This window comes from Equus quagga, chromosome 4, assembly GCF_021613505.1.
Source record: "Equus quagga isolate Etosha38 chromosome 4, UCLA_HA_Equagga_1.0, whole genome shotgun sequence".
In the NCBI taxonomy this organism is placed as follows: Eukaryota; Metazoa; Chordata; class Mammalia; order Perissodactyla; family Equidae; genus Equus; species Equus quagga.
Genome location: NC_060270.1, coordinates 116328501 through 116346025, shown reverse-complemented (window position 1 = coordinate 116346025; position 17525 = coordinate 116328501). Strand labels below are relative to the sequence as shown.

General features: G+C 41.0%; 1 protein-coding gene across 1 annotated transcript in view; it reads left to right on the top strand.

Annotated features, from left to right (window-relative positions):
* The window catches only part of PDE11A (phosphodiesterase 11A), a 385868-nt gene that overhangs the window by 331702 nt on the left and 36641 nt on the right, over positions 1 to 17525 (top strand). The window contains exons 16-17 of the mRNA XM_046659861.1: positions 5397 to 5474; positions 11227 to 11290. Coding sequence (XP_046515817.1) covers positions 5397 to 5474; positions 11227 to 11290 — 142 coding nt within the window. The remainder of the gene's footprint in view (positions 1 to 5396; positions 5475 to 11226; positions 11291 to 17525) is intronic.

The following is a 17525-nucleotide window of genomic DNA, read 5'->3' as shown; positions in this document are numbered from 1 at the left end:
CATTGTAGCAGTCCTGTGTTTTTAAAAGTGCTCCTATTTCTAACAGTTTCGCATATGCTCATGCTGTTGACTCTATAATCTATATACACATACACATATAGATGCTAAAAGGAGCAGCTGTGTGGGCAAATTCATTTCTCAAAAGCACCGTGAATTTCACATTGTTGCTTTGTAATGACTATCACTAAGGAGGAGGTCAGAAATACACCACCTGTCTTTGGAGCATCCTCTTGTTGACGATGGCAAGACCTCTGACTGGTGTCTTCCTTGGTACTCGGTACTTGGCAATTCCTTGGAACAGCAGCCTGCAGTGCCATTACATCTCATGAGGACTTTGGGCTACTGCTGTCCATATCCTCACAACATGCAAGGCCATCTGGCCCCCGAGGTTCACGCGACACAAGTTTACAAAGATGATCTCAGAGGCCAGAACTGGGAGGCTGGGGACCTGGAATCTACTCAGATCTGCCCATAACTGCCCTGGGACCCTGGGCAAATTGCTTCACCTTCCTTCACCTTGAGTTCCTCACCCATAAAATGGGGGAATTACAGCAGATGTTTCTCAAAGGTACCATATATCTCTAACAGTCTATAATTGTAACAAAAACTCAAATTAAACTTGGAAAAGAAATCACTCTATGACCCAGCGATTTTACATATACCTAAGTATATGTGGTGTATACAGAGAGAAAGATAGACAGAGACAGCGAGATCAACAGGCAGAGAAAATACTCACACACAAATTCACAAGGAGATGTGTACAAGGATGTCCCTAGCAGCATTGTTTGTAATAGCAAAAACAAAATGGAAATCATCTAAATTTTCATCATCAGGAAATAGGTAAATAAACAGTGGTATAATAATCCATGGAACAGCACACAGCAGTGAAAAGGAATGGCCTATAACTATACATAACAACGTGGATGAATGGCACACTGAGCAAGAAAAGCAAATTGCCAAAGAGTACACATACTATAATGATACCATTTATAAAATTTTAAAATATGATACCATTTATAAAGCTTTAAAATCTGCAGGGCAATACTCTGCATTATTTATCTAGTAAAATTATAAGGATATGTGTGAAGATGATTTATAGAAATTTAGAAAATGGCCATCTCGTAGTGGGAGGGAGGGAGGCAAAAACGACAGTACAGAGATGCACAGGGGCCCCATACAGCTTTATTTCTAGGCTGGGTGGTGGATAGATAGATAGATAGATAGATAGATTCTTTATGTCCATTGTGTAATTTTTAAATATATTAAATATGCATAATAAATTCGTTATGTGATCCTTGCATATCGTCACTTCAAAAATCCTTTTTGCAGCTTTATGAAAATGATTAGCGCCATCTCCTGATCTTCAAGACGATTAATTTTCAGAAACTTTAAAAAATTTTTAAATGCACTTTGGTTTAAACTTTAAAGCATCTATTTGGTTATTTATGTGACCAAGTATATTGCCAGATGTATAATATACATGGTTCCACCAGTGACTAGACTTTTCTCATGTTTACCGTGACAAAACGGGTGTTCAGTAAGTCTCCTGTTACCTTCTGAGGCCATGGTCAAACCTTGGGATGCCAGAATAAATAGAATCTATCAAGAAATAGCCAGACTTTTGTCAGTGAAGGAAAAATAAAATTAATATGCCAGGCTTTCCTGTGCCCTATGAAGAGACTCCTCCCGTCCCTCCTCTATCCGTCCTCTCCTGGGGATAGTGGATATGCCCTGTTGTCCTGATGCAGTGGAATCCAGCTTCATTACATGTGATGTGAAGCCTATGACCGATTTTGGGTTCCATTGATTTGAAACTTTCACACCAGCAACTCTAGCTATTAAAATGTCCATTGTTGGGGAATTTACTCATCTGGTGCTGTTCGATTGTCCTGTCATAGATTTCCATTTTTCTTCTTAATTTCTTTTCTGCATTGAGTTAGCCATCTAGGTAATATGCCTCCACTTTCCATCAGAGAGGTTATGTCTCCTATATTGAACATTCTCGCAGCAGATATAACAATAGTTATGGAGGGCAGCTGTGACATTGGATAGGAATGGTGTTTTAAATTTCCCACAACTTGCTATGTTGTCCACTTGGTTCAAGTTAGAATCTACTCTTCAAGAATCTGACAGGGCTTTTCTTGGATAGAGTTTATGTTGTTTTCTTATCTCGGTCTCTCCAAACGGCAACTGTGAAGACCCAAGAACAATTAGAATCTAGGTGAAACCAGTGGCTGGAGAGTTATTTTTAAAAATGAGTAGGGTTCTGAGATAATCATTTTCATTCATTCATCAACTCAACAAATGCTTATTGAGCTCCTACTACATGTCAGGCACTGTTGTGGGCACTGGGGATCCAGGAGTGAAGAAAAATCAGCCAGGCTCTTGTCCTCACGGAGCCTGCATTCTAGTGATTTCTTAGAATAATCTATAGAATTGAAATGACACCCAGGTGTATATCATGACAGGAATGCTGACTGACAAGCTCTTTCAGAAAGCCTTCCATGATCTTCCATGACCCTCCAAGCTAAGCTAAATGCCTTCCTCTGTGCTCCCAGGACGCCCTGGGCATATTTTAGCTGCTTGGGGCAGCTGTTGTTCCAACAGGTTGCGCTTGTATCCCGGCTCTGCCACTCACCACCTGTGAAAGCTTGAGCCAGTTAACTCAACCCTTCTCAGCTTAATAACAGCTTAATAGGTGATCCTTCCTGAGCACCTCCTGTGTGTCAAGCATTCTTTTAAGTGTCTTATATAAATCATTTTATCTAATCCTCCCACAAACTCTACAAGATATATCCCATTACTATTACTCATTACTGATAAGAAAACTGAAGCCCAGCAAGGTAAGGTAACCGACCCAAGGTTGGTCATACGGGCAGTAAGGGACAGAACCCAGGCAGTCTGCTTGGGACATAGTAAGGACCACGTAAATTTAGCCTCCTCAGGGCTGGGATTAGGGGGAGGCAAGTGAGGTGAGTCATGCGAGCGCAGTGTCAGATCCTGTCTTTATTTAAAATTTTGACATTTTGTTCATCATGATTTTTTTATTTATGTTGATTTTTTAAATATTGCATTAAAATAGTGTTTATCTTGATTACTGAGTTTTTGGCACCCACTTAAATTTTGTGCCCAAGATGAGTGCCTTCCTCCCTCACTCTAGCCCTAGGATCATTAGTATTATCATTAGGATCACATTTGAAGGGGAATCACCTATTTACTTGTTGACTGCTTCTGCTAAATTCAAAGATGTTTAAAGATTGCACCCATGTCTTGTGTCCATAAAGCCTAGTAAGGAGTTGGCACAGAGTAGGTGTTCAATAAATATTTGTTGAACCATCTTTCTGCTCCACAATAATTCAAAGGAAGATTAACTTCCAATCAATGAGAAGAGGAAACTAGATGAATTCTTCAATCTCATGGAGTGCAAATAATCCATTGTGTATTATTGTTGGCTGTAACACTATTAGTATTATTTACATATTAACCACAGCTACTAGGTATTGAGTATCTATAAGTGCCAAGCACTCAACACATCTCATTTCAAATTCTCACCACAGAATCGGAAACTGAGACTCAGCAATGTGGAATCGCTTGCCCGGGACCACATAGCTGTTAAGTGACCGTCAGTATTAAGCCCAGGTCAATGTGAGTCTAGACCTGACTTCTTTCCATTCCACCACCTCCCTTGCTATTTCAGTTCACAGTCGGTGGTGGTGATGTGAAAAAAGTATGACCATGGTCACAAAGAAGGGAGTGGGCAAATGAAGAAGATGGCAAAGTTATACAAAGAAAAGACATGCACACCCAAAGAGGAGGGGCATTGGCTGGGCCCTTCTGTGTAACCGTGCAATGCCATTTCTCCCGATTGCTACAAGGTCATTGTGGAGATTGTCCCATACTGTAGTGTGACCTTGACCTGTATCAACTTGAAGAGATAGATCCAGGACCTGGCTTTGTGTCTCAAATAAGGAAGTGAGCCACATATTTGTCTTCCCGACCTGCTCTGTTTCATGTAAGTTGAGTAGTCAGTCTAACCAGGCGACAAGAAGTCCATCAGGTGGTGATGGGCACCCCAGACCAGATACGGGGGAGCCAATTGCACTCAGCATCATGTCCTTTGTCCCCCAACTGCAATGGGTCAGCACTACATGCCTAAGATCCTACTCTGATTTCCACCATAAATAACGTGGTAGTATTTTCCAAATTGTATTCCTTAAAACATCAGTACTGTGGAATTCTGTGTTTAAGTAAGGTAAAACAGGCTTTTCTAGCTCAGTATTTCTCAGAGCCTTCAAAAGCTAGTGTGGGTGGTGAATCTCCAAAAGAGATGTATTACAGGCAGCATTTCTCAAACCCACTTGGCCAGGGAATCCCTTTATGTGGAGTACCTCCTCAAACCAGGATTTTGTGGGACGCATTTTGGGAAACTATGTCAAGATCCTTTCAATAGTCTCTCATTAGGAAGCGCCAAGAAGGTGAAATCTTGGGAAATGGTTCTTAAAGAATCAAAATGGCGACGTCCTCTTTTATTTACCTTTTTGACTATAAAAATTAAAAGTCATATAACTAGATTAAAGAAAAGTTTTGAAAATAGGAATAAATCACCCTTATTTTCACAGCTTTAGAATATTTCCTTCTTGTCTTTTCCATGCCTATACATCTCCAAATGTGTATCCGTATGTGTGTGTGTATCCAGCACGTAAAATGTTCAGATACTGTGCTAAATGTTTTGCATGTCCTCCCATTTAATCCTCACAATAATTCTGTGAGTTAGCAAATGTAATCCCATGTTAGAGATTAGGAAATTGAGGCTCAAAGGGTTTAGGTAACTTCCCCAAGTTGCACAGCAAGTAGGTGACTGAGCTATTGTTTAAACACAGTTATTTCTGACTCCATAGCCTGTGTATTTAAGCGCTGCAATGCTGAAATAGTTATTTTCTAAACTAGAAAAAAGTATTTGTCCTGAATTTACTACCACGGAGTTTATCTTATCTTGGATCATCATACAGCTCAGTTCTATGTTGAATGATAAAAGAACATTCCAGGATTGTTCCTGCTTTTTATTTGTCCTTGCTTCCCTTCTCTGACTTTCAGTAAGTGTCACAAGGGCTTCACAGCAAGTAATCCTGAATGCAGGATCACATTGTTCTCTGTTTTATGGCTCGATAATCGCCTCTGTTATAAATGCATTCAGAAATGATTGTGGCTTTTTCTCGAAGCTTCAACATTTTTTAAAAAATGATTTATTTTGATAGTGCTTTAGCCTCATGATTTCAAATATTAAGTTACTTGGTTCAGGTGGTCTTATATTTTCCCATAAATGTGTTTATGTCACCCAGCAGACTGAGAAATTTCATTCCAGATTTTTTTTTCTTTCTTCATTTGATTTTGTGCAGGAGGAGAACTGAATTCTTTGAACTTGTCAGTAAAGGAGAATATGATTGGAGCATCAAAAACCATCGTGATACATTTCGGTAAGAAAAAGCTCTTGTTTATAGTGTTTCTTCATTATTTAAAGATTTAGCCACACTTTTCTGACAGTGCTAAGAGCACACAAGTTATATTTAAAGTAACAAATCTTGGCTTAAATTAAAAACGTTCAAAGATTCATTAAATAATTAGAGAAAAAATAGAGAATATGTCATATTATGTTAAATTATACTTTTTCCTTCTCTCCATAAATTTGCATTCAAAATTAGAAAATGATGTTCACCTGGGTTCATTTTCGGCAAGCCATGACTCCTCTTTTTCCCTAGGAAGCAGAGGTGTAGGTTGTCAGGAGAGGGGATTTTTGAACCTCAGAAAACAGAGTTACACAGAACAAAGGAGAGTACAGAGTCAACTTTTGTTTTTCTTTAGAGACAATACGTATGGTAAGTAGATAACCAGTCGAAATGATTTTGGTGGTGGAAATGAGGAGTCTGTTCTTGACTTTTCACAGGACTTCTTCCCAGTTGTTTAGAAAAGACAGCAGGGCTGGCCCGGTGGTACAACAGTTAAGTTCACACATTCTGTTTCTCAGCAGCCCGGGGTTCGCTGGTTTGGATCCCGGGTGTGGAAATGGCACCGCTTGGCAAAAAGCCATGCTGTGGTAGGGGTCCCACGTATAAAGTAGAGGAAGATGGGTATGGATGTTAGCTCAGGGCCAGGCTTCCTCAGCAAAAAGAGGCGGATTGGCAGTAGTTAGCTCAGGGCTAATCTTTCTCAAAAAAGAAAAAAAAAAAAGATAGCAGCAAACCATCATTTTCATGTGGCACATTTTAACCACCCAATTGCATCCACTCCAGCCAGTTAAGCACGATTCCTTTTTCTTTCATATTCTCTCCTTCCACTGTCCCCACCTCACCCATCCCAGATCTTCTGCTGTTTTATCCCTGTTCCAATGTGTTGAGTCTTCCTAGGAAGGCTGTGAGGCCAGGATTATGAGCTCACTGTGTCTGCTCCACACCCAGCAACCCTGGGATCATCCCAGCGGGATCCCTAGCACAGACCCCCGCCGTATGTGCTGTGAGCCCTCAGCCACCATCTTCAGCACACAGAGCTCTGCCTGCCCCTTCCCTCTGCAGCTGACCTCTCTTTACACTTTGCTGAGACCCTCTCACCAGAGGGCCCTCCACTTCTCCCCTCTCTGCAGTAATATTTCTCTGTGTTGTCATTACAGACCTTTTTATTCCTCCTTTCCAGAGGGAGAGGGGACCCTTCCTCTCTTCAAAACTAGCACCTTCACTTATGTCCTAATTCCACTCCCCACGCCCCACCCCTGACCTTGCCATATCAATTATACGCCTTTGGCTTGCATTTCAAAATCTGGTGTTTTCCATCATGACCTTGCTGGGCTTAGAGATATGTTTCTATCTCCTGGGTGAGAAAAGTTATCTCTAAAATCTGCCTTTTTCTCAAGGTCCTATCATAGTTCTCTACTCCCTTCAATTCCACACTTCACTCCTACTCCTAACTTCCGGCAAGGCAATTTCTTTCTTTTTAAGTATTTTTAATTCCACAAGTAATTACATGAGTATGTTTTTCTGTAACAAATGAAAACATTACAGATAAACCCCCAAATCTCCTTTGAGCCTCACTCTCGATTCTCGTACTGTCTCACAGCTATACAGTTACCAATTTCTCGTACCTTTCCAGACCATTTTCCAAAGCATTTATATCCTTAGGAAAAATACTGTTTAGTGTGGATGTGTTTGTTTGTTTTAAACATAAATTATATATTTACATATCAATCAGACTTGCTTGTTCACACAACTATATGCCTTGGAATTCTTTCCACATCCATACCTCATCATCTTTTCTTGTTGCATGGTACTCCAAAGAACGGATTTACCACAAAGTATTTAGCCTTTTCTCCACTGAGGAATTTAGTCTGTGAAATGTGATTTCTGCTTCTTTTGAAAGTCACCTGTCACCTCCCAAGGATCACATCCTATGGCTTTTGTTCTCTTCAGCTTCCTCCATCCCTTCACAGCCCCTACTTACATTGGCCTTTCCTTTCTTAAAACTGCCTCCTGCCTTAGATTCTCTAAAGCTGTGTTCTTCTGGGTTTTCTACTTTCCTCTGACTCTTCCTTCTCCTCTTTGTCCTTCTCCAGTGCTTCCTCCTGCCCACCACCCCCTAATGGTAATAATTTCCCAAGGGCCTATTTTTGGTTTTCTTCTTTTGTTCCTTAGCATCCCCATGATTTCAACTCTCATCTCTTCTCAAATGACTCCCCCCGTGTTTCTTGGGCCTGGTCTCTCCTCTGAGCACAACTCCTAAAATGCCAGTGCTCATTCCACTTCTCCACCTGGGCTTTTTCCTTCAGAAGTTTTCAAACTTGTTGGGCAAGGAACCCCATATGTAAGAAAACCCTTATTTGGAAGCAGAGCATGTAAAAGAGAGGTGCTCCCAGGGCTGTCCACTCCCCCAGCTCTGCCCTCGCCCCCATCCCCATTTCATGGTTAGACTCTGACCACGAGCACGTGGGGTGGGGGATGCTCTGGGAGAGCACTGTCTTCACTGTCTTAGAGAATTTTAAAATAGTAATAAAACCAACTCAAAGTCGGTCTGCTTTTTGTCATCCCCATGTGCCTGCAATCCAAACAATGTCAATGGTGAGATACTCCTCCTCAAGAAAAATCTTTTATTGGTATAAGTTCTAAACAATTCCTGTGGTTACTGTTGCATATGAAAATAATTGATGTGAAAGCTTCAATTAGCATATTATTACTTACCCTTTAATTGTATGCCTCTCGTACATGTAAGTTAATTCCAAGAACGCCCGCCCAGTTATACAGTCCGCCCCTGACACAGGTGGACTCGATACACACTTTCGAGATAAGTCCCTATTGGGTCAGAACCTTCTGCACTCGCTCCGGGTGTACTTCATATCTCCAGCCCTGCGGAGCTTCACATTCCTGCTTTTAAACCTGTATATTCAGAATAAACAATGACAGCACAGTGATGGGAAGGATGGAAAAACAAACATGAGTTACTTCAATTCTGCTGTTTTATGTGACCATTTGGGGTTTTTATTTGTGTTTAAAATTTAAAACAGTGAAACAGAGCACAGACGGCGGAGTGTAATATTTTTATTCGGTAAGTGCAAAATTCAGTCCGTACGTGAAATCTTTTACTGAATTTGAATATATCTTTAAAATTAAATTTTATTCTTTTTACGTTGCTAATTGTTTTAAAACTAGAGAACAAGTCAAGAAAGTAATGATTACCGCAAGATTATTATGCAATGATTGTGGCATTTAGAGGAAACGTATGGTAAACTGATGGGCGGTATCAGCTACTCCAGGCACACCTCGTTCTTTACCCGCCCCACTGCGCGCCGACAGAGGCGGCCCTCCTCAATCCTGACTATTCCATCCTTCAGTTGCTCTAACAGATTGACACCATTTAACTGTAAATTGGGCTACAATTATGCGGACCTCAAGACTAAAACAGTAGGCACAAACTCTCTCCCTGCTTTCTTACTCTAGAAAAGACCTTTCACTACCTGCAGAGGCTTGATCTAAAAAATAAGATAAAACTGCTGCTTCTCCTCTTTCAGTTCTTCCTTTGAAATCTCCCACCCGTGCCCTCGCCTTTCCACTCTCCCTGCCCTTCTTTGTTCTAGGCCCTTATCAATTATGCTTTCCCACTGGTTTCGCTGTTTCCGTTCTCTCCTTCTTCAAACCATTTTCACACCCACCACCTAAGATTCTCTCCTTGAAGGTCTAGCCAGGTCCCTTCTGAGCCTCCAACCTTTATCGACTCCCCGGTGCCAATTGGATAAAGGTTTCAGGTGCTCCATCATCCTCCCTCCCAGCCTTTTTCTGTCTTCCTTCTCTGTGTGGACTTTCTGCTCCACTGTAGAGTATTCTTGAAAGTAGAGACTCTCTGTGAGACTTTATGCACTCCAATCCTAGCTTCAATCCTTCCTAGCTGTGTAATAACCTCTGGCAAGCCACCTAGCTTCTCTGATCAAGGAATGCAAGGCACTATTTGCTCTGTAAAATGGAGATAATAACAGTATCCCTACTTCACACAGAGACTATGTAAATCACCCTATAATGCCTGCTCAGTAAATGGTCCCTATTAGAATTATCATCTGAGCACCTAGCAGATACTCAATAAGCTTGTTGATTGACTAATTCCTGGCAATATGAATTTGAGAAGTAAACTTCGAATTATCAAGCAGAATTAGAAGCAGAGCAGGAACCTAAGTAATGATCCAAGTTATGGCCCAGTAGACAACATCTCAGAGATCACTCACTGTCCAGGAGAGAGACTACAAAGTCCCGTGCGTTACCTACAATCCTGTCCCCCTCTGGTACCAGCAAAACCTAAAATGAGAAACCTCAGAGTGTAGCAGGAGTGAGTCTGGTAGCTTTGCTCTGACCACAGAATCCTGAATCCTTACTCGCCTGGAGGAAGTTACTTTATCTCTCATGTCTCCATTTAGCTCTCTGTGAAACAGGAAAAGTAACACTACCTCCGAGGGCTCAGAGGATTCAGTTAGTTAGTAGTTAGTTGGTAAAGCACTTAGTACAGAGGCAGACAGAAGAGCAGAAATGAAGAACAGGCTGAGTGTCTCTCTTGGACATGCTTAGCAGGGGCCACTTGGGATTAGATGCCGCCTGACTCGGAGAGGGCTGCTGACGCTGTGCTGCCTGTGCTCTGAATGACCTATTGTTATCTGCCACTCTGCCTTGTTCCTGGGAGGGGTTTCCTGGGGAATTTATACAAACCCTACTACCATCTAGGCGTGCTCTGCCATCTGGGAAGCAGACATGTTTCCAAGGCATTTGAATCCGGCGGAGTATGAAATGTTAACACCTGACATCAGGACAGCCCTCTGACCTTTAACAAAACACCCCTTCTTCCAAAAGGAGCCAGCCAAGACGTGGTTTCCAGCTCAGATCCTTCATCACTTTTCATCACGTACTGCTGGGTTTAGTATAAAGAAAGCAGATTTTAGACGAAGAGTGTACCGTATTTTCACCTTCCCACCACACCAAATTATAAGCACCAGAGCTATGTACAATTTTAATTGTTGCTCAAGTTTTTATATCCACAGTTCAGGGTGAATTCTAGTTAAACCCAGTAGAAATCTGCCCCTCAAAAATCTGATTCAAATCTTTCCTGTGCTTTCTTCTGTGCTCAAATTAATGAAAGCTGTAGCAGACTATATTTCTTCTTCATAATGCTTGTAAAACGTGGTTGTAGCCAGGTAGTAAACTGGAGTGAAACAGTGTGGCTCCACCCGTAAATCTTAGCTCCAGAGAGCAGATGAAAATGAAGGAGCTCTCCAAGCGGCGTGTGCTCACCTCTTTGGTACGGGTTTTCTTTCGTTCCCATCAGTCAGTGATAAGTTGGTAAATAGTTTCATCAGCTATGTATGTGGTATTATATACTGATTCTCTTGCTGATAGGTAAAAATAAAAAGCATTGTCCGTTATTTGAAGCAGAGCTTGCTAAGCTCAGGTATAGAGAATGTGGTGGTTTGCTTCCTAGATCTGCTGCAGACAAAAGGGCCACCTGAGCATGTGTGTGAGCTTTGTCTTCCTAAGCAGTGTGGCCAGCGATGGAGATGCTAAGCATGGGGACTATAAACAGTGCTTCCCTTGTTGAGGAAAAGAAGATGTGAGCCCCTCGGTGCTGTTTTATTTATTTATGTATCTAGGACGGGTTTGTTTAGGAATGCAACAAAAGATTATTCAGGCTGTTTTGTTTGGTTCTGTTTTTCAGATCAATGTTAATGACAGCCTGTGACCTTGGAGCTGTGACCAAACCGTGGGAGATCTCGAGACAGGCAAGTGGTGATTAATGGCAGGGCTCAGCAGAGGAGGGACGGAGCGGGGGACAATATTCCCAGAGCCCTGTCTACCAGGCACTGAAACCCTGGTCAATTTGCATCAGTATTAAGATGGTGTAAAAAATAGCAGGAGGCTTAGGCACGCCGTGGTTTATTGCACAGCCTTGCTGTATTGTGCTGCCACCGAGTAATAATATTTCTGACTCTGTAAGATTTTTTTAACACACTAAATCCAAATAACGCTTTGACCATTTCTTAAGGCAAGAGTTTCAAATATGGTGTTTTTGAATAGGTAATCATGTTTTTAGCACAAGGTCCAGCTTTTCACATCTAAAAAACACCCCCCAAAAACAAGGAAGTAAAAAGGAAATTTTCTTTTTCTTTTTTTAAAGTCTATTTAGAGATCAGAGGGCTCTTTGGCCAAGTTGTGCAGTATCTAATTTAATTTGTACCCCGAAATCATGCCTTTACCACCTACTGAGTTTCACTGCCAAAAAATGTTAGTTCTAGGGCAAGAATAGTTTTTAATCCACTAACTACCCAATTTAAGATCCTTGGTTACTTTTTTTTCACAGTATTTGTTTACTAGCTCTCTGAGTTTTATAAGGCACCCACTGGATGGGCTGTGGGGTCTAAAATAGTAACTTAGTGTCTTAAGATGACATTTTAGAGAAAATAAGATACATTCATATAACAATAAATAACTAGTATTTGGTGATTAAATAACTAATACTAAATGATTGCTTTATATGTAGTATATCATTTAATCCTCAAAACTCCTTTCAAGGTAGGTCTAGTTACTGTAATAGACTGAATAATGGCAACCCAAAGATATTGGTCCTAATTCCTAGAACCTGTAAATGTCATCTTAGAAAATAATAGAATTTTTGCAGGTGTGATTAAGATAGGGACCATTATTATCGTCATCATTATCCTGTATTATCCAGATGGGCCCTAAATTCAATCACAAGTGTCCTTATAAGAGAAAGGCACAGGGGATTACACATTCGGAAGAGGAGAAGACAATGAGAAGACAAGGCAGAGACTGGAGTGATGTGGCCACAAGCAAAGGAATGCTGGCAGCCACCAGATACTGGAAGAGTTAAAGAACAGATACTCCCCTAGAGCCTCCAGAGGGAGCAGAGCCCTGCCAGCACCTTGATTTCTGTCCAATTAACTGATGTTGAACTCCTGACCTCCAGAACTATGAGAGATTAAATCCCTGTTTCAAGCCACCAAGTTTCTGGTAATTTATGGCAGCCCTAGGAAACTAATACAGTGATTATCCATTTCACAAATGGGAAAAATGAGGCTTAGAAAGGATAAATAGCCTGAGGTCACACAGCTAGTATGTGGTGGAGCTAGATATTCAAATCCTAGCAGATTGGACTCCAAAGCCTTTGTTCTTAACAGCGTTTTACACTTTCTTACACAGGATGCATCAATCAGCATTTTTAAATGATGCAAGCGTGTTGTCAGAATAGGCTACATTATCACCAAACTCAAAGTCTCAGTGGCTGAAACCAACAAGGTGCCCATGAACATGTGCATCCAGGGTTGGCTGGCACCTCTTTGTCCTCATCCTGGACTGGGGCTGAAGGAGCAGCCACTATCTGGATCATTCCGGCAGAGGCCCTGGTGGGTCGTGCACTGGCAATTAAATCCCCTACCCCCAATTCAGTGGCCAGAACTTGTCACAAGACCTCACCCAACCAGGAAGTACAACCTTTCCATGTGACTGGAAAGCAGAAAGCCAGACATAGTTGGTGAGAACGTAACTACGATAGTTTGCCCTTCTAATCACCCAAAATGTGATTCACTCTCCTTCCTTTGGGCAAAATATGCTATCTTCTCCCAGGGGAGATGGCCCAAATGTCCATCAGTCATGGTACCAAGCTCAAAGTCAAGGGTCTCTGGGTGATATGTACTAGTCTTTACATTGGTCTGGATGCAAATTAAAGACCTACACACCCCAAAATACAGCATATAACACACACCCAAACCACAAAATACTCATTATAACACTCCTATTTAGAAAGGAAAGAGATCGCAACATTTGGCAGTCAGGGATCCACAGCAATTCCAGAGTCCCACTGGGCATTTTCTGTGAGGGCCCTCTAGTATGTGGTGGACCCTGATTCTCTGGGAGTGCTCCCCAATTCATTATTTTCTGTGCCCTTTAGATCTACCCTGGGAAATTACTCCTTTTCCATTATCCTCCTTGGCTATATCTGAAGGCCAAGTAGCTTTCTCAGCCTGCTTCCCACCTAAAGAAGGTTGAGGGCCCAAGGCTTGTTTTAAGCTTTAAGTAGTCATAGGCTTGTGGCTTTCTTGGCACCAAAATTCTCTTAAACATTTAGTCAGCTTCATATGTCTTTGATTCCAGTCATTTCCATTTGCCAATAACCATGACCACCGTTCTATTCTATACAAACTTCTTAGATCTGCTGTATTTCTTTGCTTCCTTATATTCAAGAACAAGGGAATATAGCATATATACATCTTTCTTTTTCTCTCATGACTAAATTCCTAGTACTTTGGGCCTAATAGGGGCCAGTGAGAGAAGCATGTAGTTAAATTATTTCTGTGGGCCATTTTGTCCAACTGAAAAGCTATCCTGTGTACTATCTAATTCATTCAGAGTTTTTAACTATTGGTGTACCGGCCATATCTTTGATTTGATTATTCTTATAAGCCTGAGTCTTGATCAAACTTTGTCATTCAAAACATAACTCAATTTTTGTTTTTATAATCTGGGATTAAGAAGCAACTTCATCTTCCATCCCTACAAGACCCTGAATTTGTAACTTTCTGCCAATCCTTTTCTGAACTCTCTTCTTATAATACCCAGCAAAACACAGTCAATAGCAACCATCACATGCTATTAAGGTTTTGTTTTCCAGTGTTCCCCTAAAGCTATAAATTCATTAGATACATTATTTGCTTTATTTCCATGGGAATTATACAAAATATTTTGCCACTGTGTAACATGGATCATCAACCTTATAGCCTCTAACAACCATTTCCTCACTATTTTATACCTGGCCCCCAAGCTGATGCCACATATTTTAGGGTCTTTTCCTTTCTTCTCTTTCCTTTCTCCTTCCTTCTTTCCTTCCTTCTTAATAGCAGAACCTCACTTCCATACCAATTTTTGTGGTAGTCAAGGCTAAGCTAGGTTTTGCTGCAGTAACAAATATATTCTCAAATTTCAGTTGCTTAACACAAATAAAAATTTATGTCTTGCTCGCATCACGCTCTGGTGCAGATGGTGTGGTTTTCCTGCAGAGCTCTCCTCCAATGAACAGCTCTTTCTAATTGAGCTTTGGTTTTCCTTTTGGTGTGGCATGTTTGAAATTACATAAAGCAGGGCAATTGTGAAGAATTTGTGTGACCAAGTAGATTATTTCTACATCTCTGCCCTCCCTTCACTTCCCCCATGTGGGAAGACCTTCCTTGCAGTAAAGTCTGAGAAAAAAAATGCAGAGAAGAGGTCAGTGGCTCTTCCAGGCATGGGAAAAATTGTAGTCCTGGGGTGGCCCCTATGATAGGGATGGAAGTGGGTGGAGGGATGGAGAATGGGAGAAAGCTGGGGGCGGGGAGAAGAATAGCAAAGATTAGAAAGGGAGTGGGATGAGGTGTGATGGGCCCCAGTGAAATGTGTGTCGAGACCTAAAGGAGCAGCAGGCCACTTGGGGGCGGGGGCGGGAAAATGACAGGACCAACTACTTGGAAGGAGAATAAGTTTCTAAATTGATATTTTGGACCTAAGGGACCCAATGGCCACTTGTAGGTGGTCTTCTTGCTTACAGATATAAATATTATTTTATTTTTAGGATTTGAACTTCTGCTGATAGTGCAGAAACTCAAGAGTTCAGGGAACTAAAACGCAAAACCATGTTTTTTCCCAAATGTTTCCACCAGAAACCTTGTCACAACTCTAAACTGCAGATCTCATTTGTGTTTGTCTCTAAATTGAATAGGTTACATATTTTCAAAAACATACTCACTTCTATGATTTTAGAGAACAGTTGGACAAAAACAGTAGGCCTTCTTTTAAAAATACAAACGTATTTCTAGTTTCCTGGATTTTGATTTTTTTAATTCTCTCAAAGGTTTTTTTTTTTTTTTTTACTGATGTCTAGTCGATGTTTCCTTTCTCACAAACATGACTCTGAGCATGTGGGTTTCCCCAGTGATCCTCCAAGTCCTGATTAGCATCTCAATTTCTTTGTTTAATAAAAAATTCAGTCATGAGCCCTTCATGTTTCTGACTGGGTTTTTAAGTACAAACGACATAGTGGTACAAGCTGAGCTGTGAAAGAAGCTCAGGGGAGGTACCTAGGGCCACTTTAGAAGATCAAGGACAGGATTCTGTTTTAATTTCTTTGCTTTCCAGGGGCTACAGACCTATGCAGGGCTCCCACCTTGGGGTGACCTGATGTGCACATCTGCATTCTTTATTGCAAAAGACCCACCTCAGAGCAATCTGAGGGAGAGTTCTGGGAATTGAATAAATGAGGCCAGGCCCTTTAGGGACCATCTGTTCTTTAAAGGAAGGCCAGAGAGAGATGAGAGAGGCCTAGAGTCCTAAAGAGAAAAGTTAGTGGCAGAGGCTGGAGAGGAGAGAAGTGAATCAAGTCCTAGAAAAATTAAGTCAGTTCCAACTAGGGTTATGCCGTTGAATTTTTTAAAAGTCAACGGACTAGATATTCATTTCTTTATAAATGACTGCATACTTGCTGCTCTCAGATTTGTGTGTATGTGTGTGTTTGATGTTGTTTTTAAGTTTTATCAGTGGTTCCCATTTATGGTTGACAAAATCTCTTGAGCGATACACTTAGGTAAATCATCTTGATTCTATGCACTTGACCAAAGGTAAACCATTCTAGTCTTTGCCAGACATAAGAACCTCATCTTTATAGGAACCTGGAGTAGAGAAAAATTAGTCTGGGGATCCAGATCTTCTTGCCATCAAGTTATCTGGGATTATTTTCTTCTCTTCCAATATTTTGTAAATCCAGCTAGTTTGTCTCAGAGATTTCCTAGATTATCACCACAGCATTGTTGAAAATACCTGCTCAACACTTACATCAATTTGCTTCCCATAAAGCTATCCTTACAAGTACAGGCCTTGGAGAAGAAAACATGTCTGTAGCTTGACTATGATCAGTAGCTTCTGATCACTGTGCTGATGGATGAAAAGTGGGAAAATACAGGTTCTTTGGAAAAAATATCTATGGTTTAGGGTAAACAGCCCTTCCATTGTGCTTGTACCAACTAGAACCTACCTTACTTAACACTTTTTGTACATAGATTCAGTCAGCCTGAAGACCAAATCTTGTTCTTCAAACTGTATCATGACATACTGTAAGAGTCCGGTATAAACAGTGAATCTAGCATTAGTTCTGTTCCTTGGTTGACTGCTCCAGTAGGAAGCAGAGGGTGTGCCCTGGGGTTATCCCTTGCAGAGTACACACAAATATTGACAGGGCGAGGCTGTTAAGGAGTTTTTGTGATGGCAAGGTGAAACCAAGCTAAGATGAAAGTATGCAATAAAGTAAAGAATCTACATAGAAACAACCAAAAGTTGGCTGAATTATTATAACAAATGTTATAATAATATATTATAAGAATGTAAATTATTATTAGGTTATTGTATGCTTCATTTTTCTGTCTAAGAACATTTCCTACTTGAAGGTGGCAATCTAGTGCCCCATCCCGAATACGCCAGCTGTGCTGTTGGAGATCATCTATTGGCATGCATATAAAAAGATGTTGCACAAGTTCCCCTGAATAAAAGGAAGTTTCATTGATTAAATTCTGTAATACCTTCAAACACAAAAGGTTAATGTACTTTCTCATAAGCTTTTTTTTTTTTTTTTTTAAAGATTTTATTTTATTTTTTTGTCCTTTTTCTCCCCAAAGTCCCCCGGTACACAGTTGTATACTCTTCGTTGTGGGTCCCTCTAGTTGTGGCATGTGGGACGCTGCCTCAGCGTGGTCTGATGAGCAGTGCCATGTCCGCGCCCAGGATTCGAACCAACGAAACACTGGGCCGCCTGCAGCAGAGCGCGCGAACTTAACCACTCGGCCACAGGGCCAGCCCCTCTCATAAGCTTTTTAAATGATTGTCTGTGTTGAAGATAATCACCATTCACGTAAGCCAGAAATAACTTCTGAGTCTCATGATGAGTTACACTTAACCATAAGTTAAAATATTTATGTTTCA